General features: G+C 46.2%; 3 protein-coding genes across 3 annotated transcripts in view; 1 reads left to right on the top strand and 2 right to left on the bottom strand.

Annotated features, from left to right (window-relative positions):
• Positions 1 to 336: 336 nt before the first annotated feature.
• nol8 (nucleolar protein 8) lies at positions 337 to 9,154 on the bottom strand. The gene is made up of 18 exons (XM_084463877.1): positions 9,138 to 9,154; positions 8,644 to 8,768; positions 8,485 to 8,547; positions 8,318 to 8,396; positions 7,903 to 8,062; positions 6,996 to 7,267; positions 6,548 to 6,702; positions 4,613 to 6,282; positions 4,394 to 4,483; positions 4,125 to 4,241; positions 3,735 to 3,846; positions 2,953 to 3,094; positions 2,736 to 2,819; positions 2,347 to 2,621; positions 2,012 to 2,165; positions 1,457 to 1,521; positions 1,235 to 1,311; positions 337 to 1,096 (listed from the first exon to the last, which is right to left on the bottom strand). The coding sequence occupies exons 2-18, from the start codon at positions 8,765 to 8,767 to the stop codon at positions 1,043 to 1,045; spliced, it is 3,693 nt and encodes a 1,230-aa protein (XP_084320003.1). The 5' UTR covers position 8,768; positions 9,138 to 9,154; the 3' UTR covers positions 337 to 1,042.
• Positions 9,155 to 9,683: 529 nt separating this feature from the next.
• The window catches only part of cenpp (centromere protein P), a 36,400-nt gene continuing 24,805 nt past the window's right edge, over positions 9,684 to 21,278 (top strand). The window contains exons 1-6 of the mRNA XM_084464323.1: positions 9,684 to 9,702; positions 9,872 to 10,030; positions 10,516 to 10,661; positions 11,122 to 11,210; positions 12,012 to 12,082; positions 13,757 to 13,853. Coding sequence (XP_084320449.1) covers positions 9,885 to 10,030; positions 10,516 to 10,661; positions 11,122 to 11,210; positions 12,012 to 12,082; positions 13,757 to 13,853 — 549 coding nt within the window. The 5' untranslated portion in view covers positions 9,684 to 9,702; positions 9,872 to 9,884. The remainder of the gene's footprint in view (positions 9,703 to 9,871; positions 10,031 to 10,515; positions 10,662 to 11,121; positions 11,211 to 12,011; positions 12,083 to 13,756; positions 13,854 to 21,278) is intronic.
• ogna (osteoglycin, paralog a) lies at positions 14,840 to 20,815 on the bottom strand. The gene is made up of 6 exons (XM_084464322.1): positions 20,625 to 20,815; positions 19,264 to 19,345; positions 18,836 to 19,000; positions 17,687 to 17,889; positions 17,198 to 17,290; positions 14,840 to 16,291 (listed from the first exon to the last, which is right to left on the bottom strand). The coding sequence occupies exons 1-6, from the start codon at positions 20,769 to 20,771 to the stop codon at positions 16,121 to 16,123; spliced, it is 861 nt and encodes a 286-aa protein (XP_084320448.1). The 5' UTR covers positions 20,772 to 20,815; the 3' UTR covers positions 14,840 to 16,120.

The following is a 21,278-nucleotide window of genomic DNA, read 5'->3' on the forward strand; positions in this document are numbered from 1 at the left end:
TCAGTTATCCGTCGTACCGTTATATAATGGGGATTATAATCCTGTTTATTGTTTGCCGAGCAATACATTATTTAAAAGCCGATGCACTTTAGTTCTGTAGTGCTATAATAAAATATAATTGCGGTTAATCAAATTTGTATTTTAAAGGTTTAATCAGGGAAGGACGACCATCTAAACGGCTCAACACCGCCACGGTGAGGCGAGAGGAAGAAATGCACCTTCAGTTTCGAGAAGTGCTCCGCTTTACCTATGGTTTAATTAATTCCCATGGTTTCCCCTCGTCACCCAAGAAAGAGGAGAAACAAAACTAAAACAGTTGCTTTGAATTTATTTAAAGCCAGTGTCGTATTGTCCATAACATGAACATACTAACACAAACCTAATCCATGTGTCCTGTTTCCACTGCTAAACGATAAAGTTAGCTGTTCCACTAGCAACACACAAGGGCTATCAACTGTTCATATCGATGCCCTGTTAATATTCTGTACTTTATTATTGGTCATCCTGCTGCATGTCAAAATTATGCAAGATGGTCTATGTGTCCTGCCTTACTCTGTACAGTTCTGTTAATTAAAGACAAACAGAAGCCTTGCTGACTGTACTGATAGTTCTTACCGACTGAAACAAGTGTTTCTGACATAGTTCTCATAGTTCTGTTAATGAAACACTGAACCTGAAGCATTTCTCTTTTCTTCGACTATTCACAGTTCCAAAAGCCTTCAAGATGACATTAAGAAAATAGTATGGGAGAGTACACAAGATGTCTGCTCATAACTGACTCTTCTATAATATATAATACCATAAAATAATACCACACTGAAATTAATGTCTAGTCAGTACAGGAAGTGGCCTCACACTACCTGCTGATGTACTTCCTGTTATGCAGGAAGTACTGCTCTAGGATTTCAGGGGTTAACTGTCGATTGTGTTCCGGGGATTAATGGAAGTCTCACAGGAAGCAGGAACACAGAAACAGGAAGCTGAAAGGAGATGACCGCTGTTCCTTTCAGCCCGGCGGCCACCGCATGGTTGCCCACAATCCTCAGCGCTTCTTGGTGCATTTCCTGCGGGCTTTCTTGTGGGTATTGCGACAGTCCTGTGGAGAAGTCAAGGAAACGCTACTCAACATGTGACCGTGTGTGTGTGTGTGTGTGTGTGTGTGTGTGTGTGTGTGTGTGTGTGTGTGTGTGTGTGTGTGTGTGTGTGTGTGTGTGTGTGTGTGTGTGTGTGTTACCTGTATGAGTGCGTTTCTTTTCTCCTCCCAGTCGTTTTCCTTCAGGAGAGTTGAACGGCAAAATGACAGAGGACCGTCTGAGGGAGAGAGACACAGTGTGTGAGTGAAAGACCCGTTACCCTGTGTGACAATGACAGAGTGTGTATGTGTGTGTGTTACACTGAGTGTGTGTGTGCATGTGTGCGTGCGTACGTGCATGTGTTTGTTACAGTGAGTGGGTACCTGTCAGTCTGCTGTCCTCAGGGTAGTAGAAGAATAACTCTCTGTTAGAGGACATCACGCTCTCCCTAAACACAAACACAAACACTTAGCTTCTGCCAGCTTGGTGGATATCAACAACATATAGGAAAGATAGTATGTTATTATAACTCTAGTTCTATGATTGCAAGCTACGCCGTCTAGGCTTCGCCTTATGGGCTTGTCCCGTACGCACACAGGACAAGCCCATAAGGTGAAGTCTAAACGGCGTAGCCTACATGAAATAGAACCCTAGGTTCAGCTAGGCTGTGAGTTGGCAGCGTGGCACTGTGCTAGCTCAGACTCCTGGCCCCCTGCAGCGAGGCCCCACACGGACTCATGTGGAGTCCAGAGTCTAATGAGCGCTAAGGTCATGAACTCCCCCGACCCAACGGTCTCTGAATCTCTGATATGAAACATGAAACATCCCCTCGGCCATTGAGGGACGAGTCAATCTGTTTCAGGGTGAAACTGAACCGTGTTCATGGCGTGTTTGATTTGATGACAGAGTGGGTGTAATTAAGGCAGCGAGTGACTTACTCTGCAGGATCACAACTGCTCTGTTGGACCTTTTCTTCATCATCAACACCAGCAGCAGCAGCCTCATCATCATCATCGTCGGAGCTGCTGTCATGGAAACCAGATTCGAGTTGCCACGACACCCGCGGCTCTTTGATTGCCTCCACCCGATACTCTACACACACACACACACACACACACACACACACACACACACACACACACACACACACACACACACACACACACACACACACACACACACACACACACACACACACACACACACACAATGAGTCTTTGGGAGAAAGACAGACTGACGGACAGACTGACTGACTGACGGACATACAGCTCACCTGTCTCCTTGACCGCTGGCGTCTCCTCCTGGAAAAAGGAGAACTTGAAGATAGACTGCTCCTCCTTTGTCTCCACCTGCTCCACGGTCTTCTCCGTGGCCTCCTCCTCTCGGTCCCAGCAGGGGGCCTCCTGCGGTGCGGCGACGCCCGCCGGGCCCACCGGAACCCCCCCTCCGAACACACCCTTCAGCTCCGCACACACATCGTAGTACATCTCCTTGGAAACCTCCGGAAGCTCCGCCGCCTTCTGCTTCTTCTTCTTCCGACTCGCCTTCCTGAGGGGGGAGGGGCTTATCATTCACACTACAATGTACATTGATTAAATATATTGCTATGTATGTTTATATGGAGCAGACAGCCTGCTAGTGTGTACGTTTGTGTGGTCGTACCCCTCCTTGGCGGCGTCCTCCATTTTGTCCTCAAACACCGCGTGCTCCTGGCGACTGGGGTCGTAGTGCAGCGCCTGCACATCTCTGACACCACAACGACATCACTTCCTTTAGCCAATGACATCACGTGTGTGTGTGTGTGTGTGTGTGTGTGTGTGTGTGTGTGTGTGTGTGTGTGTGTGTGTGTGTGTGTGTGTGTGTGTGTGTGTGTGTGTACCTGAAGGTGTGCATCTTGCTGATGGCCTTGGGCTTGGTGTTGAGCTGCGGGTTGTCGTTCAGCACACTCTGCAGGATGGAAAGGTTCGTCTTCCTCTCCTCATCCAGAAACTCCTCCTCTTCCTCCCCACCACTCTTCATCACTGAGCACACACACATCAACAGTATTATAACCACTAATACAAATAATCCTCAATCAACAATCCTCAATTTCCCTGAGGGTAACCTCTAAAGGGATCAATAAATTACTATCTATCTATCTAACTGGACAGAAGTGGTCCAGCTGTGTGTACATTTTCCCACTGTTGGATGTTCTTCTGAGAACACAAACACCCGTAGCACCTCAGGCTCCCTCCAGAGGGCGCCATCCACTGTTAACCCTAGAAGGGTATGCACAGAGCTTCCAGGTTCCAAGGAGAACCTTCTGTAAGATGACCTTTCCTTGTAAGCTATGACCTAACATTTACATTGACAAAAATTTTAAATTTTAACCCCCATTAACCCCATTAACCCCTCAAGGAACCTGATCCCTTGACACTAGGCCACTCGATGCCGTCGTAGACCATGACATTATTACGGAAGTACCTACTGTTACCTCACACAATACGGGCCAGTGCAGGCCACCGTAGTCGATGAATGGGGAGGGATGAGGTCGGGGAATCTGATGGTTTTCAGCCTGCCCCCTCACCGCTAGATGCGACTAGATTCTATACACTGGACCTTTAAAGTAATAACAAAATGGCCGACGCGGTAGCAACACTACCACATACACACAGACATTACCCTCGTCTGCCGCCTCCCCCTTCTCTTCCTCCCCCTCTTCATCGCTCTCTGCGAAGCGAGAATCCATCCGGAACCGATCGTCTATCCCAAACCCTGACTGGATCGCCATCAGCTACACACACACACACACACACAGACACGCACACACAAAACACACACACAATTTAATAAGGCACTTGATCGTCAACAAGGATGTGGTCTGGGTGTTTGTGGGTGTGGTTGTTGTGCATATTGGCTGTTTTGTTTGTGGGCGTGGATAGTGTGCTTGTGGCTGGTGTTTGTGGGCGTGTCTGGGTGTTTACAGTATGAGTGTTAGGTTGTTTGTGGGCGTGTCTGGGAGTGTATGGGAGTTTGTGGGCGTGTCTGCGTGATGCTGACGACGGGACTCACCTTGCGTCCGGCTCGGCCTTCAAACTGTGGTTTGATCAGAAACCTGTCATCATCTCCCTCTCCTTCCTCCTCCTCCTCATCCTCGAACAGCTTGGAGCCTGACACCTTCTTCAGGTCCTAGACACAAACACACAAAAACAACAAATCTTGCTTTCTCACCAAGCCTGACCATAGCATGTATCATGGCCGTAAACTATAGCCTGGCCTTAGCCTATAGCATAGCCTTAGCCTATAGCCTAATAGTAGCCTTTTTATAGCCTGTAGCTCACCTTCTCTTTCGGAGGAGCCTCAGGCTCATCCTCCTCCTCCTCATCAGAACCGAAGACGATGTGTTGACCTGGGGCTGCAGCAGACGTGTCCTGGAACATTCCACATCAAATACATCTTAGAGGTCTGGGACCCATAACGTACCCGCCTATCCGTACAGTCACACAATTATTATGTAATATTCTAGTTCTGATGATTATTCTGATGATGCCGTGACCCACCAGGCTGGCCAGGGCTCCCTGGATCAGGCTCCTCTGGTTCTGGGTCTCCTGGTGCCTCTGGCCCACAGCCTGCAGCCTCTTCTTGTTGTCCAGCAGCTGGCGTTTGGGGTCCAGGACTCTCTTTGAACCTGCTGCTGCCACCTGCTGTTCCTCTTCCTCCTCCTCTTCCTCGCTGCTGCTGCTGCTTGATGAACTCTGCTGACTGAGGTGTGATGCTGTCGCCCCACCCTCCTCCTCCTCACTTGAGGAGTCGTCGTCGTCGTCGTCCTCAATCACAGAAACGTTACCACCTATGCTCTTCTGAGTAGAGGCAGGCGGAACCTCGTCCTCCTCACTTGAGGAGGAGTCGTCCTCCTCCTCATTTGTCACAGAAATGTTACCACCTTTGATCTTCTGAATAGAGGCAGTAGGAACCTCCTCCTCCTCCTCACTTGAGGAGGAGTCGTCCTCATCATTGGTCACAGAAACGTTACAACTCTTGTTTTTCTGAGTGGAGGCAGGAGGTGCCTCCTCCTCCTCCTCACTGGAGGATGAGTCGTCGTCCTCCTCCTCATTGGTCACAGAAACGTTAACACCTATGATCTTCGGAGTGGAGGCAGGGGGAACCTCCTCCTCACTTGAGGAGTCGTCCTCCTCCTCCTCATTGGTCACAGAAACATTACAACCGGTGTTCTTCTGATTGGAGGCTGGAGGAGGAACCACCTTCTCTTTTGGTTCTGGTTCTGTCCCAGCCCTCTGAGAGACCCTGCAGTGTTCTGCTGGCTCCTGGCTCCTCCTGGGGGTTCCCTCTCCCTCCTCTCCCTTCTCCTCCTCCTCCACCTCCTCCTCCTCCCCCAGCAGGCCGCTGGTTCCCTGGAAGGCAGGGAGCAGAGCCACCATGCCGCCCCTCTTCTTCTTCTTCTTCTTCTTCTTACTGTTCTTGTTGTCGTCACCGCTGTCATCCTCCAGGAGGCTGGCTAGGATCTCCTCAGGAGTGGTTCCCTTCTTAGGACCAGGAGATGACACTCCTGCTGCCGGGCCTCCTGCTGCTGCTGCTCCTCCTCCTGGGGGCTGGGGCATGCTGGGAGTTGTAGTTTCAGCCTCTTTGGCGATGCGCTGCAGGTCAGCGAGGGAGATCTCCAGTCTGGTGCAGTTTGAGAATATGGCTTCGTAGTCCGAATCGTCATCACCGTCCAACTCTACGGCTCCTTCTTCTTCATCATGATCTGACTCTTCATCACTGTCCTCATCATTCTCTGCCGCTACATCACCATCTATATCATTTTCTGCCTCTTGGTCATTCTCTGCCTCTACATCACCCTCTTCATCATGACCTGACTCTACCTCAGCCTTTTCATCATTCTCTGCCTCTACCTCTCCATTTTTATCCTCACCATCTTCCACAGGTGATGGTTTCAATTGGGAGAGTGTCGTCAGTGATTGTTGGCTTATGTCTGCTTTAGGGTCTGATGGTTTGAGGTCGTCCGTGTCATCCTTATCCTCTTCGTCCTCTTCATCGGAGGAGGGTGATTGGAACAGAGGTAGAGATCTTCTCTTCTGGTCTCTCCCAGAGGACGATGGGAGGCTGCGTTTCCTGGCATTCTCTTGGAGGGAGGAAGGCGGAGGCTTGTTGGAGGCCAGCAGCTCGTCTGTGTCCGCGGAGTCGTACTCCTCCTCCTCTCCCTTCCCACCTGTATAAACACCTCCGTTAGACATCCTGTTGCTGAGCAACAGTAATAACAGTTTGGCCAAAGTCTTAACGTATCCGTTTCAATACTATTTTCTTTATTGGACTTTAATCGTAGCTCGTTTGAAAAGAGTTGGGATTATGGGCCACAGGAGGTCATGAGAGACATTATTTCCAACACAAACACGAGGCCAGCTGTAAGCCCAGCTGTAAGTCCAGTTTCTTTTAGAAAAAACAAAAAATGGAAGTGTACCGGGCTAACGTGTTACCTTGATTGAACTTTCTGGACCGTGCCAGGAAGTCCTCTTGAACCACTTCCAGGATATCCTCCTCTACTCTTTGCTGAGGTGCACCCTGGGAGATGCTGTGGATCTCCTCCTCAGCCGTGTGACCACCAGCCAGACCATTAGTCTGTTCATCAGCACTGTCAACACAACAGTAAATCACAAAGAGAAGAGGAAACAATGAGAGGAGACTAGGATAGGACACAAGGGGGGAGACTGGGAGAGGATGCAAGGGGGGAGAGACTAGGAGAGAGAGACTAGGAGAGGATGCAAGGGGGGGAGACTAGGAGAGGATGCTAGGAGAGGAGATTAGGAGGAGACTAAGGTTAGAGGACACTAGGTGAGGAGACAAGGAGAGGACACTAGGGCAGGAGAGTAGGACAGAACCAGGTTAGGACACTCGGACACTACCAGCGGCAGCGGGTTTCGGTACCTGGCTGGGTCCGGCTCCGCCCTGGTTCTCTTAGGCCTCCACGGTTGGGTCGGGGGGAACTCGCCCCTCCTCTTCTTGCTGATGTCATCGTCCCCCCCCGGGACCTCCCAGGTGAGCTGGGCCACGGAGGTGGTTTCGGGCTCGGCCTCCAGCCTCTTGATGTTGTGGCTGTGTTTGGACGGGTCGTACTTCATGCTCCTGGTCTTACTGCCTTTCCCGCACCGCAGGTTCAGGACGGGAAGCACTCGACCGAACTTACTCACAACCCACTCCTGAGGACAGACCAACCACAACAAAAGACGTCACAACCGACCTGCTTGAATATCATTACATTTGTGCTCTCCATGATCATGTGGAAATTAAAATCCAAATGCATTCTGAGTTACTTTTGCGAGGACAATTTTTATAAAGCATATATTTCCGGTGTTCACAGGAAGCCCTCTGTTGTAGTCATCACCACACATGGGAACAGCAAGCCTACACCTTCCACTGCCTTACATTAGAGAGACAGAATATCAACAAACCAATGGAAACAGAGAAAATGTCCACAAACGAAAGGAAACAGTGCTTATGTCCAAAGACACATACCTAATGTCTACAGGCCAATAGGATGAGACCTCGTGTCCAGGGACATAAAGAAACAAACCTTGTGTCCAGGGACCAATAGGGACAGACCTTGTGTCCGGGGACCAATAGAAACAGACCTTGTGTCCAGGGACCAATAGAAACAGACCTTGTGTCCAGGGACAAATAGGAACAGACCTTGTATCCGGAGACCAAAAGGAACAGACCTTGGGCCCAAGGACCAATAGGAACAGACATTGTGTCCAGGGACCAATAGGAACAGACCTTGGGCCCAGGGACCAATAGGAACAGACCTTGGGCCCAGGGACCAATAGGAACAGACCTTGTGTCCAGGGACCTCGGTTCCGGGTACAGCAGCCTTCATGTGGAAGTTCTCCACTCCGGCGGTCCTCAGGGAGTCCAGGACCTTCTCCTTGTTGTCCTTTTGGGGTTTAGCAGGGCTGTCCTGGGCTAGGGTTCGGGCCTGACGCTCCTGGTCTAGTCTGGAGTAAAGGGGGTTGGAGAGTCAGGGTTAGAGAGTGATGCCGAATTTAAAAGGTGACATATTATAACACCAGTTGTGAGTGTGATTAGCCGTTAGAAGCCGTTTTGAAAAGTGGGCGTGTCCACCTAGATGTGTGCTGGATAGATTAGTCTACCAGGGTAAGGGGTTTAGGGGGATGGAGAGTTGGGATTAGAGGGTTTGAGTGTTGGGGTTACAGAGTTCAGGTTAGGGGCTTATGGGCATGGAGGTTCACCTCTGCAGAAGGCTCTCCTTGGCAGGCTCGATCTGCAGCGTTCCTCCTTTCCATTTGGCCTTGTTCAGAACAGTCATACCTGTAACACAGACACCGCAAGACATATCTCATTGCTGCCACGACAACTGGGATGCTAAAAACAATGGGCTGTTGCTAGGGCTACTTACATTTCTTGAAGTCATTGTCTGAAATGGTGATGTTGATGTAGCCAAACGTCTTGTAAGGCACTCCTACGAAGACGGATTAGGATCGGTGGTCGCCATATTGCACTTGATACACACTGTAGTTTCTCTAATATTGTGTGTCTGTGTGTGTCAGATCCTCACCCTCATCATCGTTCCTGGTTCGGAGTTCCACGTCCTCCACGGTGCCGAACTTCCCGAAGCGGTCCCGCAGGTCTTTCTGTGTGATGGTGTGGCTGAGTCCCCCTATGTAGAGGCGCTTTGACATGCTTTAACACACACACACACACACACACACACACACACACACACACACACACACACACACACACACACACACACACACACACACACACACACACACACACACACACACGTCATGTACTACTGTCACAGTCTATTACTATTACAGTCATGTATTACTCGGAAACATTTAATATTCTCTATAACAGAGCTGTACGTGACAGGTTGGCTGAGAAGGAGGCAAATAAAATGAGTAACGTCTGAGTTTAACATGTAACATTAGTAAACATGACATGAGACGTTTGCATCCGGATACATATAAAGGGAAAAATTTACATGCAGTCGAAAAATGTGGGTTGAATACATAAGATTGGTGTGAAGAGCTATTTACTCACATGTACACGCGAGCGCTACTGATATCTCCACCCTGAATATCTAAAACCGGTGAAGAATAGTTCCGTGCGATTAGGTTCCGCTTTCAGTGTTAGCGGCAGACGCAGTCATCACTTGCTCTCAACACAGCAAATAAAATCCATTTAATGGCACCGGATGACCATATAAAAAGTTGAATAGGGCGAATAATACTGAAATAATGAATGTGTATATTTGTTATACTTTTGATAATTAAAGATAACTGAAGCGATATTCGTGTTGCCAATAAACAGTGGTGCACGCGTCAAATGAGCTTTCCCATCTTTTTTGGGGGGCGGGGGGTTCTAACATTTATAAAGTGGATTTTATTTTTATTTTAACGTAACATAACTGATAATAAATGTCTACTCAATCACTAAATATTATTCAAGTGTTAAACAAATACTTTTACAGAGACTATGTTCTAATTTCATTCATTTGTACATTAAGAAAACTCCTGCCGTAAAACGAAAAGTGGGAGATTCCAAACAGCGCGAAAACTTGTTTTTGTTTTGGACCGTGCACGTGAACTGAACCAACCGTCCAAACGTAAGTTAACGTCATTTAACCGCCGTCTAATCTCTATTTAAACCTTAAACACTCTGATATATAACACGGTTCAGTACTGTATACATACTACGTTTGTTTAAGGTTAACAGCATCATTATCGAGAGGAGGATAGTGTGTTTTGTGAGCGTTGAACCGGTGCTGTGTTCAGCGGGTCGTGAGGCATGCTGAAGCGGGACATGGAGACGGCCAGGCGGCTGGAGGTCCAGAGCCAGGCCCTGCAGGCGGAGATCGCCGCCCTGCGAGGCCTCCACACGGAGACCGAGGGCTCCATGGCCGTGCAGTTCAAAGGACGGATGCAAGACGCGCTGTAAGGCTTGGGTTATATGATCTCCATAGACGGTTTAAGTTCAACATATATTATAGTCGCTCCCTCCCTACTGCAACCCTCTCAATTGTTACGTGGCCATTTTTGTCATTGGAGAAATATTGTGGACAAATACTGCCAGAAAATGTTCTTAATCATTGACAACGGAGGAGATTATCTCATTATTTTAATGGTACGACATGGCCAGGTTGACTGATGCTAGTTGCAAGTTGTCTGAGTGGTAACCACGGCGACTGATGCCATAGGTAGTCTCTTAGTTGTAACTATGGTAACTGAGTCCCCAGGTAGACTCTGAAGGTCACCACGGCGACTGATGCTACAGGTGGTCTCTGAGTGGTAACCGTGGTGACTGAGGCCTCAGGTAGTCTCTGAGTGGTAACCGTGGTGACGCAGGTTTTCTCTGAGTGGCAACCATGGTGGCGCTGCAGGTTTTCTCTGAGTGGTAACCGTGTTGAATGATGCTGCAGGTTGTCCCTGAATGGGAAGCAGGCAGCAGAGGAGACGGTGTGGAAGATGAGGGCGGAGGTGGAGGAGATGGAGGAAGATTTGAAGCGACAGACTCAGATGAATGGCATCCGTCTGACCAGATGCACTGTCAAGACACTCCACAAGGGTGAGAAGAGATGCACCTTTAACCGACAAAGTCCTCTGTCTGGTACACACCTATTGGCTCAGATGATGGTTCAGATGATATTTTAATGTACATTATTATTATTATCATCAGAATCTATCTTAATGGGATGGACATCAAAAATCTTCAAAATACTTTTAACTTTGTTATTACTAGTTATCAGGTGTTTATTAAAGTGACTCTGTGTTGTTTTTTAACATGCATACACACAAACATACAAACAGGTTACAATTTAATTTAAAAAAGAGACTTTCCCCCGACTCTCTGCCTGAACCGCCTCTGGGCTATAAATCAGCCCAGAGGCGGTTCAGGCAGAGAGTCGGGGGAAAGTCTCTTTTTTAAATTAAATTGTAACCTGTTTGTAGCAATAAGTCTTTCAGAGTCTTTCAAAGAGTTTATGACCTGAGGTTGAGATGTATCATATGAATACACTTTCTGGCAGACGACAGACAGGTGGTACAGCAGTACTCTCTGGCAGGCAGCTGTCTGGACCTGGGGTTTCAGGTGGAGTTCCAGCTTTTGGAGGCTCAGGTAACTATTGTGGTGTGAATCTTCCTCAAGATGAAGCGTCATTCATTTGAACCATAATGTATAGGGATTTGTAAAAAAAGAGATGTACTTATGCTGAGCACGTGTCTTAGCCTGATACCCATTGATTTTTTTGGCTCAGTGGAAGGAACAAAGGAGGTGTCATCCTCCATATCACCAGTGGTTGTTCCAGAAATGTCCACTTTAAATTGTGTGCATCCAGTTTGTCTTGGAATAGCTCTGTGTGTAATGATAATTGCATACACAAGAGGGCAGCAGAGGAACAAATGAAATGTGTAGAGTAGACCCTACTGCCAGAGTCCTGATTACACTGGAGTCTGCAAACTGTTCAGAGTCAGGAGAATAAACAGAGAGTGAGGAGCAGAACTAGAGAGTGAGGAGCAGAACCAGAGAGTGAGGAACAGAAAGTGAGGAGCAGAACCAGAGAGTCAGGAGCAGAAACAGGGGGTGAGGAGAAGAACCAAAGCAGGACTAGAGATCTAGGATTGAGGCGGTGCACCCGGCTATCCAGGGTCTGTAGGGACCAGCATGGAGCAGACAAGAAGCCTGGGGTTAGAATAAGAGAGTACCTCGAGAAGTATCAGCACAAGCACATTGTTCCTTCTCTAGAAGTATCTGATTCATACCAGCACACACAAATACATCTTGTTGTGATCCTTTAATTTCCGGTATTCATTCTCTGGGACATTTTAGTCTTTATTTATTACTTTTGAACAACAAGTTTAAAGGTGAAAGTAGGACTGATGGCTCTGCACGCGGTTCTCTCTTGTGAATTTTGATCAGGGCAAGACCATCACTAAAATGGACATCGTTTTGGACACCGATGACATGCAAATCAGCAGCTTCGTATCTAGGTAACACTCCAGTAATGAACAGGTAACACATCAGTACTGAGCAGGTAACACACCAGTACTGAGCAGGTAACACTAGTAATGAGCAGGTAACACTGTGTGTGTGTGTGTGTGTGTGTGTGTGTGTGTGTGTGTGTGTGTGTGTGTGTGTGTGTGTGTGTGTGTGTGTGTGTGTGTGTGTGTGTGTGCGCTTTCGTATTGTTTGGTGCTACAGAGAGGGGCGTTGAGGTATTTCTTCACTCTGATCCAGTGGTCCACCTCACTGCTCCTCTTTGGCTGGGCTGTTGGCACAAAGAAATATAAAATACCTCTCTGTACTGTCCAAACCCTACCTGCTCCTGAATGACCGGTCTCTGTACTGTCTAACCCCTACCTGCTCTTTGATTACCTGTATCAGTACTGTCTAACCCCTACCTTCTCCTTAATGACCTGGCTCTGTACTGTCTAACCCCTACCTGCTCCTTAATGACTTACCTATAGCAGCCTTTTCACCTAAAGGGACTAAAAGTAAGAACTTTTAGTCTCAGGAACTTTTAAAGGAACTAAAAGGTTCCTTCAGTGCATTATCTGCATTTCCAACGCTTTCTAAAGACCCGCAAAGATTAGCAAATGAAGGTCCTTTTACAACAGGCTCGTAAGAAGATACAGGCCTGTTGTAAATGCTTAGATGAGACACAAAAAAAAAAAAAAAAAATCTTACAACCCTCCACCTCATGTAGCCTAGTGAGGACGAGCTTAGGCTCTTTGCAGATGAGAGGGGTTATGATGACTGGGTGAGCGTTTTCTTAATACATCCATGTTTCGAGACATTAGTATTTGATGTTGTTTTACTGTTATGTTGTCAAAATCAACCTATATTCTCGTACCGCAATACAATTAAACTATTAAATTATTGATATGAATTATTCACTACATATAACAGATAATTATAGGTCTATGAATGTAGTTTACGGCTATGGATGCATTAAGAGGACGTGTGATTGAGTGAATGTCGGTAACATGGAACTTAATTAGACCCTTATTAAGTTCCTCTCTAGGTTCCTAGTTATAAGCCGTGTGGAAACGCAGCTTATGGTAAAGTTCCTACTATTTTACCTGACTTCACCTTCCACTCCTACCTCAGTAGTGCTGCTGTATCTGACCAGTCTCTCCCGCTCCTTCTCTCCCCCGCTCACTCCAGACGTCCATAGCTCGCTCTACCCCCGGTGTGTACCACTGGTTATGCTCCAGTGTTGGAGTCCTGCCATGTTTCCATCTGCTCTCTATGGAAACTTAACCCTGGGGCCCACAATATGGAAACTATTACACACAGCCTCCCTCTCCGCCTGTGTTTCTGTCTCACCGTCCCTCTGTGAGGGCCAGTCTGTCTGTCTGTCTGTCACTACCTGTCTGTTTCTGTGTGTACCCCTTATAATAAAGAAGATGTAAATATTCCTGCTGTGGTATATGCTTTGCAGTGTTTATCCAGCTATTTATTTGTACCAGCTGAGCCATGTGAGGCCACTATGTTGTGAATGCTGCCCCCCACGTTACCCTCATGTGTTTCATATTCTATTGTAGTGGAACGCTATTCTGGTCGTGTGCTAACACTGTATGATACTTTTGTGTAGTAGTGTGTTATAATCCTGTTGTGTGGGATTGTACTATATCATAATGTATAATCCTGTTGTGTTCCAGAGCTGAAGAGAGATGTGAACTGATCCAGTTCTTCAGAACACTCCGGAGCTTCTCTGAGGGACGCGAGGAAAGACGCAGAACCTTCCATCACTTTCAGGTAACTCCTGTAGTCCCATCCTAAGGATCCATCGTTTGCTTTGGTCTGGTCCGAGGCCCTGTTGAAACAAGTGTTCTGAATCTCTCTCCTCAAATCGTGAATGGAAAACGGTGGTGACCTTTGCGATGCAATGAGGTGTTTCCTGCATCTCAACAGGTGGGAACAGTTATGGGAGAGATTAAACAGTTGTACAAACGACCTCCGGAGGCAGTGTGCACTACATTCAATTAAGATGACCTGCGATTGGTTCTTGTCTAGACAGAATCTCTGGCAAAGAATGTGACTCAAGGCTAGCCTGTGATGGCTTGTGTTCACTAGGGACCCAACAGAATCTTGGGGAGATGCGTTGACCATCTGACCTGTGTGAGGAACTGCTAGTGGTGCATGTATGACTTGGACGTGACCAATAAAACTTGTACTGGAGTGAAAGAGTTGAGTTGAAGCTAACGTCCACCATCCATCAAGATTTGAAACTTAAATCAAATGCAGAATTTGATGGACCGCACTTTACACACAACGCCCGACGGCTCCATTGGAACTGAGGAGATTAGTTAAGTTAATGTGTTGAAGCAACATATAACCCTCTGTTTACTGGGATAATGTAGCTTTAGAGCTGCCAGTTCGGTTGGGCTGAAGGAATACGATTAACCCACATTTTCCGTAAAGGTCTGCGTTTCGCTAAACATGCACATATTTGTTTGACTTGCATTCTCTGGTTCTTGTTGACGGTGGCGTGTTTTGCTGTGGGCAGAAGTTTGTGTTGATTTTTGTGGTCTTGCAAACAGGTCCAGTATCAAATCCCAACCCGAAATAAAATCTGGAATTTTTGAAAGATTAAAGAAGTCATTTTATCTTGACTTCAGAAACAAGTCTTCTTTACGCTTAAATTACAAAAAAAAAGTTTTTATCTTATCTATTGATTTAACTATTGGTTTATGTCTCAGAAACACTCAACAACAAGCATAATTTCACTTTAAAAGGGTAACTTTATTGAATATCTTAAAAAAACATTTTGACTGTACATCATTGTCTTATTCACATAGATAATGGCTCCCAGGGTTTCAGTATAGTTGTGTGTGTGTGTGTGTGTGTGTGTGTGTGTGTGTGTGTGTGTGTGTGTGTGTGTTCAGTATATCTATGTTTTTATATATATATATATATATATATATATATATATAATGTTTTAATATTGTGTTATCCTAAACAAGGACACTTTAGGAGATATGAGTGGAGCAATGTTCACATTACCATAGCACCATGATGTATTCTACCTCCTGTTACACTGTCACCAGGGTTAGGGTATTCTACCTGCTTTACTGTCACTACAGTTAGGGTATTATACCTGCTTTACTGTCACCAGGGTTACGTTATTGTACCTGCTTTACTGTCATTACAGGAAGGCTATTCTACCTGCTTTACTGTCACTACAGGAAGGGTATTTTACCTGCTGTACTGTAACTAGGGTAAGGGTTTTCTACCTGCTGTACAGTTAGGGTATTCTACCCCCCGTAAGAGTAGGTTATTGTTCTAGGGTTAGGGTAGTCTTCCTCCCCTTATGTTTGGGTTATTGTACCTCCTGTAAGGTTTAGGGCTAATGAGGAGCTCCTCGTAGGCTCTGCTCATGGTGTTTATGGCTGAGATGATGCTGAGGAACCTCCTAAGGACTTCAGAGTAATAACGTGAGTGTAAAGACACATGAGTAAACATGATGGTGGTGACCCTGGAGGATCTGCACTAGCACCAACAACACCAGAACTCACCACCTTACAAGGGTCCTCATCTGCTATTATCAACTATATATTTTATAAATGAGATAATCTAATCTAAATGTCTATCAAAGGTGAGACTATATGCCACAAACGACCACATAGAATGACTTGACAGTAACACAATGTGAGATGAGATACTTTCTTTACTACATGCCCCACAGTAGCAAAAACATTCCTGCATTGGCATTGGCTGAGATGTTTATCTCATGCTGGCCTGTGACCAGCATGGACAAAAAGGTGCAGCTATGTCTAAGCTAGCTTCTTAGCTTGTTACCTAACTGTACTTGGAAAACAAGAAGTGTGGCTAGACCGACACTAGTTTTTTAATATTGTGACTAGCTGTGCATGGAGAGAACAACAGATTTCTTGGATGATGCTGAATTGTTGAAGGTATTTGAGACCATGTAACCAGTGCCCAGTAAAGAAACTTCACACAGCTAGTATGCCCCAGTAAGCTCAGCAGCCTACCCCAGGAGCACAACTGTAAACTGATGGTGCTCAGTAATAGCGCCCTATAGGCAGGGACCTGAGGCAGATGAAGCTGTTGGGGTACTTAGACAGCACCACAGGGTTTCCATCCAGACGCACCTCGTTGAGGCTGGGCCGGAGGTAGTAGGTGTTGTTGCCCTTGCAGAAGGTGTCTGTGCTGATCTCTGTGATATTGTTGTTCTGAAATGGCATAAGAACAGTAAATATTATAGAAGTACAAGCTTTGAGTAGGGGCAGGGGGGTAGTTTTGTGTTCAATCAGGGTATGGGTTGAATAATGAGGTAGATGTTGTGTTATAACCAGGTGGATGTCCCTTTTTAACGAGGTAGAGGTTGTGTTCCAACCAGTTAGAGGACATTGAGGTTGATATCGCTGTTCGAATGAGGTGTATGTTATTGTTCTATCAAGGTTATGTTATGTTGCGGTAGAGGTCCTGTTCCCATGAGGTAGCGACTACTGTTCTCATGAGGTAGCGGCTACTGTTCTCATGAGGTAGAGGCAACTGTTCTCATGAGGTAGAGGACCCTGTTCTCATGAGGTAGAGGTCCCTGTTTTCATGAGGTAGAGGCCCCTGTTCTCACGAGGAAGAGGTCCCTGTTCTCATGAGGTAGAGACCTCTGTTCTCATTAGGTAGAGGACCCTGTTCTCATGAGGTAGAGGACCATGTTCTCATGAGGTAGAGGACCCTGTTCTCATGAGGTAGAGGTCCCTGTTTTCATGAGGTAGAGGCCCCTGTTCTCACGAGGAAGAGGTCCCTGTTCTCATGAGGTAGAGACCTCTGTTCTTATTAGGTAGAGGACCCTGTTCTCATGGGGTCACTGTTCTAACAAGTTAGATGTCAGTGTTCTAAGGTATGTGTTGTTGTTCTCACAAATAGATGTTTAAACAAGGTAGAGGTCAATGTCCTAACAAGGTAGTGGTAACAGTTCTAAAGAGGTTGTCACTGCTCTAAAGAGGTTGATGTCACTGTTCTCACAAGGTATAGGTGACTGTTCTAACGAGGTAAAGGTGACTGTTATAACGAGTAAGAGGTCACTGTTCTCACAAGGTAAGGGTAGATGTCGGGTACTGGGAATACAAACAGACCTGTAGATGAACAGTGCGGACGCTCTCTGGGATCTGTGGAACTGCTTCCAGCTGGTTGTCGGCCAAAAACAGGTTCACCAGCCTGGTCAGTTTCTGGGGGGTAAAATGAGTGGAAGGGTGTACCATGTTATAATGTTTATAATCACTATTAATGTTTATAATCACTATTACTTTCCATTCCCAAGAGATGAACTCTAAAGTCTTAAGTTAGCACGACCTGGCTGTTTGGGGAGGCTCATGACCTCCATCTCTGAGTTGGAACAGTTTTGCTTGTTTTTATTAATGTATAAACTAATAATAAACTTAGTTATATGTTCACATGCGTTAAGTCAGAGAGGTGTATGAAGGTGTGGAAGGGAGTACACGTTTGGTTCACAGTTGTCATGAAGGGTTAAAAATATAGAAGGCTTTGTGGAAGAGGTTGAAGTTGTTAAGTGGATGATTCCACCAGCTGCACAAAGTGTGTAAATGTTTGGAGAGGTTGTGTACCTTGAAGGCAGTAGCCTTGACACCCTTGGTTTTGAGGAGGTTGTAGTTGGCATTGAAGACGGTGAGTTTAGCCGGCAGCATGGGCAGCTTGACCAGGCGGTTCTCCGACAGGTTCAGCTCCTCCAGCAGGGTCAGCTTGGAGAACGCTCCGTCTTCCACCTCAGAAATCAGGTTCCCCGTCAGGTCGATCCTCTTCAGAGTCACTGGAGGAAGCAGAGAACAACACCATTAATCAGGTGGAATCAGGTTCCCTGTCAGGTCGATCCTCTTCAGAGTCACTGGAGGACCAGAGAACAACACCATTGTACTCTTAGAAAGCTCTCAACATATATAGATCATGTAACGGCACAACATTATTGGAACAACCAAAATACAGGTTTTTAGATTATCCTCTTTCACTGTAGCCTGTCTCAGCCATTATGTTTGAACAGATTTTCTTTCTATTTGCCGATTTTTAACATTGCTAATATGGTATATTTGACCTATTTGTATTTGTTGCATAGGATAGACAAAAGGCTATACCGTGGAACTTCAGTGGTGCAACTTATTTAATACTTGGACGATAGGAATTAAAGTGTGAAACGTTTATTTGCCTGTTGAAAGACAAAGAAATTGAAGGCAGCAAACAAGCATTCTTGCATTTAACGATGTTACTTAGAAATAAACATGTAGGCTGTCCTCTCATCAAAATTGCCAAAATGGTGTTATATAGCCTGATGTACACACAAAGTCAGACAGTAGTGTAGGTCTTGCTCATCAGCATTATTAGAGAATACAAGAGGCACATTCTTGCACGTTTTTTCTTTTTTGCTTGGGTGCAAGAGAAAAACAGATCCACTCCAGTCTTCTCTGTGTTTCGGGACCTAGTAACTGAGGTACTGAATGTTTTCTCATTATCGGTTGGCTACTTGTAGGTCTACGACATACCGCCATCCACTGGTCAAAGGACCGCAATGCACCCAAAGGGAATTCATTCATGCTTTTGCCATTATACTCTTTGGTGGTCTAGTTTTGCCTTGTACCTGAAGAAACCTGATAATGTTTATACCATCTACAGTATATACCATCAGGATATATTGCTGTAACCCATGGGCCATTGTAGAGCCAACATTGCAGAACAGTGATTGTCATGAAGCTGACCCAACTTACAGATATCAGCAAAGTCCTTTGCAGTGATCTTCTTGATCCTGTTGTAGCGGGCGTACAGGTAGGCGGTCTCCTTGGGCAAGGCGGGTACGGAGGTCATGTCCGGACTCACCTCTTCACAGTACACCGAGCCGGTCAGACACACACACAGCAGGCAGGTAGGGAGATCTGGAACACCGCAAGAAACAAATAAGAAACACTCAAAGTTTGAATAGCCTCCTCAGTCACTGGCGATGCTTTGCCTAATCCAGCGAAAGAGCTGCAGACTGCACTTCTCAAGTACTGGGTGGACATAGGAACTCTCTACATTGAAACAGGATGCGGTAAGTTAACATGAACATAAAACCAAATGAATAGGTCATTAGCAGAGGGCAGACTAGCTGAGGGGATGAGGATGCTTAGTACACTGATGAAGAGTTAGCAGGTCTTACCAGAGGCGTCTCCCCCTGCGTTCGGTCCGTCATCTGGTTCATCACCAAGCACACCATGCTCCCGGTGTGCAGGCAGTTCCCTCTGCAGAAAACCACATGGGGGATGTAACTATTGGTTCACCTAAAGCTAGATAAACAGTTTGACCTACAATACATCTACGAAGATCCATGCGCAATGAGGAGACATAGCCAGGATGGTTCAAATGTGGAGGATGAGGACTATGGTATACCCGGTAGGTTGTGGTGTATGTCTGGTTTGTAATTAGTTTGACTGATCTCAGATGAGTGGTAGAGTGAGGACCAAACCAGGTACTGAACCAGGCATGAATTGTCAGAGTATAAACATTGCAGTTTCTAGAAACATGAGATTGGATTTCTTGCAGTGTTGGTCCTTGGCTCCACAGTTGACCCCTGACCCCTGTCTCAGGTGACCTTTACCCTCCTGGACTGATGGTTCATACTGCCTGAGATCACCTGACTTCGTGACCCCTTGTTGAGCAGTAACCAAACCAACAGACCCTAACCTCTCAGTCCTGGTTGAATACGTTATTCCTAACTGGAGCACATCGTTGTAACAGTTGAAACAGTTGAAGTAGTAAGGCCCAACTGTTAGTGTCACTAGAACTAGTGTATCCTAGTGTAGTCTCTACTATAACGGTTGATCTGGGAGTGTTGCCACTACAGATGTATATGTGAATCACGGGGACTAGATGCATAAATACAGATGTTGACCTTTAATGAGATGGAGATCAGCTGCACAACAATACTCAATGTCCAGAATTTCTCTACAAGCTTGTATAGTCTCCTGTTGCCATAGGATCCCTATTAACTACTAGGGGTCATCACATGTGACTGCATGGTGGACACGAGCAATATACAATGATACTAACAATATTTAAAATACAATATGGATGCATATACAATGCTTGTATGGGTTAGTGTTTACCATGGTCCTCCATGACTTGTAAGTGTTGTAAGCTGCTGGGGATTATTGGGTTGTTATTAGGTTAGTATTAAGGGGTTAGATTTAACCTTAATGGTAAGTGTGAAGGGGTTGGTATTCTGGGGTTAGTGTTCACCTTAATGGTTAGTGTGAAGGGGTTAGTGTTTACCTTAACGTTTAGTGTTGTGGGGTGGGTATTGAGGGGTTAGTGTTTACCTTAAAAGTTAGTGTTGAGGGGTTAGTGTTTACCTTTATGTTTAGTGTTGAGGGGTTGGTGTTTACCTTAATGGTTAATAGTGTTGAGGTTTAGTGTTACCTTAATGGTTAGTGCTAAGGGTTAGTGTTTACCTTAATGGTTAGTTTTGATGGGTTAGTGTTTACCTTAAGGGTTAGTGTTTACCCTAATGGTGGTGTTTACCTTGGTCTTCCTTGACTCGAAGTAGTTCCCAGCTCTGTTCCTCGCTGGAGCACGTCCGAGTATCAGTTGGGTGTTGTGGTCCAAAGAGTTCCCCGACACTGTGGCCAGCCATGGTACCAGCAAACACAAGAATACGACTGTTGTCATCCTGATGAGACCTCCACTTGCGGTGCTCTGCCTGTCTGCTTACGGTCTCTCGCTGCTCAGCCTGTGTGGAAAGGGGGATGTGTCAAAGTAGGGTTTTAAAGACTGCACCACCAGCATCACACTTAACCCTTCCCTCCCTGCAACCCTACCATACAGCACAAACAGTTAACCCTTTGCTCCCTGCAGCCCTACCATACAGCACAAACAGTTAACCCTTCCCTCCCTGCAACCCTACCATACAGCACAAACAATTAACCCTTCGCTCCCTGCAGCCCTACCATACAGCACAAACAGTTAACCCTTTGCTCCCTGCAGCCCTACCATACAGCACAAACAGTTAACCCTTCGCTCCCTGCAGCCCTACCATACAGCACAAACAGTTAACCCTTCGCTCCCTGCAGCCCCACCATACTGTATAACCATACAGCACAAACCCAAACTGACATACATAAAACTAAGCAGGACTTTGCCCTTGTCTAGTTTGAGAGGAAGAGAACTTGAAGTTCT

This window comes from Micromesistius poutassou (genome assembly GCF_964030765.1).
Source record: "Micromesistius poutassou genome assembly, chromosome: 2".
NCBI lineage: Eukaryota > Metazoa > Chordata > Actinopteri > Gadiformes > Gadidae > Micromesistius > Micromesistius poutassou.

Coding starts and splice junctions, on each gene's coding strand:
- nol8 (XM_084463877.1), bottom strand. CDS start 8,767: ATGTCAAAGCGCCTCTACATAGGGGGACTCAGCCACACCATCACACAG. Junction 8,397..8,484: donor AGACAATGACTTCAAGAAAT/GTAAGTAGCCCT, acceptor TCTGTGTTACAG/GTATGACTGTTCTGAACAAG. Junction 4,242..4,393: donor AGGCTCCTCCGAAAGAGAAG/GTGAGCTACAGG, acceptor GTTTGTGTCTAG/GACCTGAAGAAGGTGTCAGG.
- ogna (XM_084464322.1), bottom strand. CDS start 20,771: ATGACAACAGTCGTATTCTTGTGTTTGCTGGTACCATGGCTGGCCACA. Junction 19,001..19,263: donor CGCAGGGGGAGACGCCTCTG/GTAAGACCTGCT, acceptor GCGGTGTTCCAG/ATCTCCCTACCTGCCTGCTG. Junction 17,890..18,835: donor AAAGGACTTTGCTGATATCT/GTAAGTTGGGTC, acceptor TGCTTCCTCCAG/TGACTCTGAAGAGGATCGAC.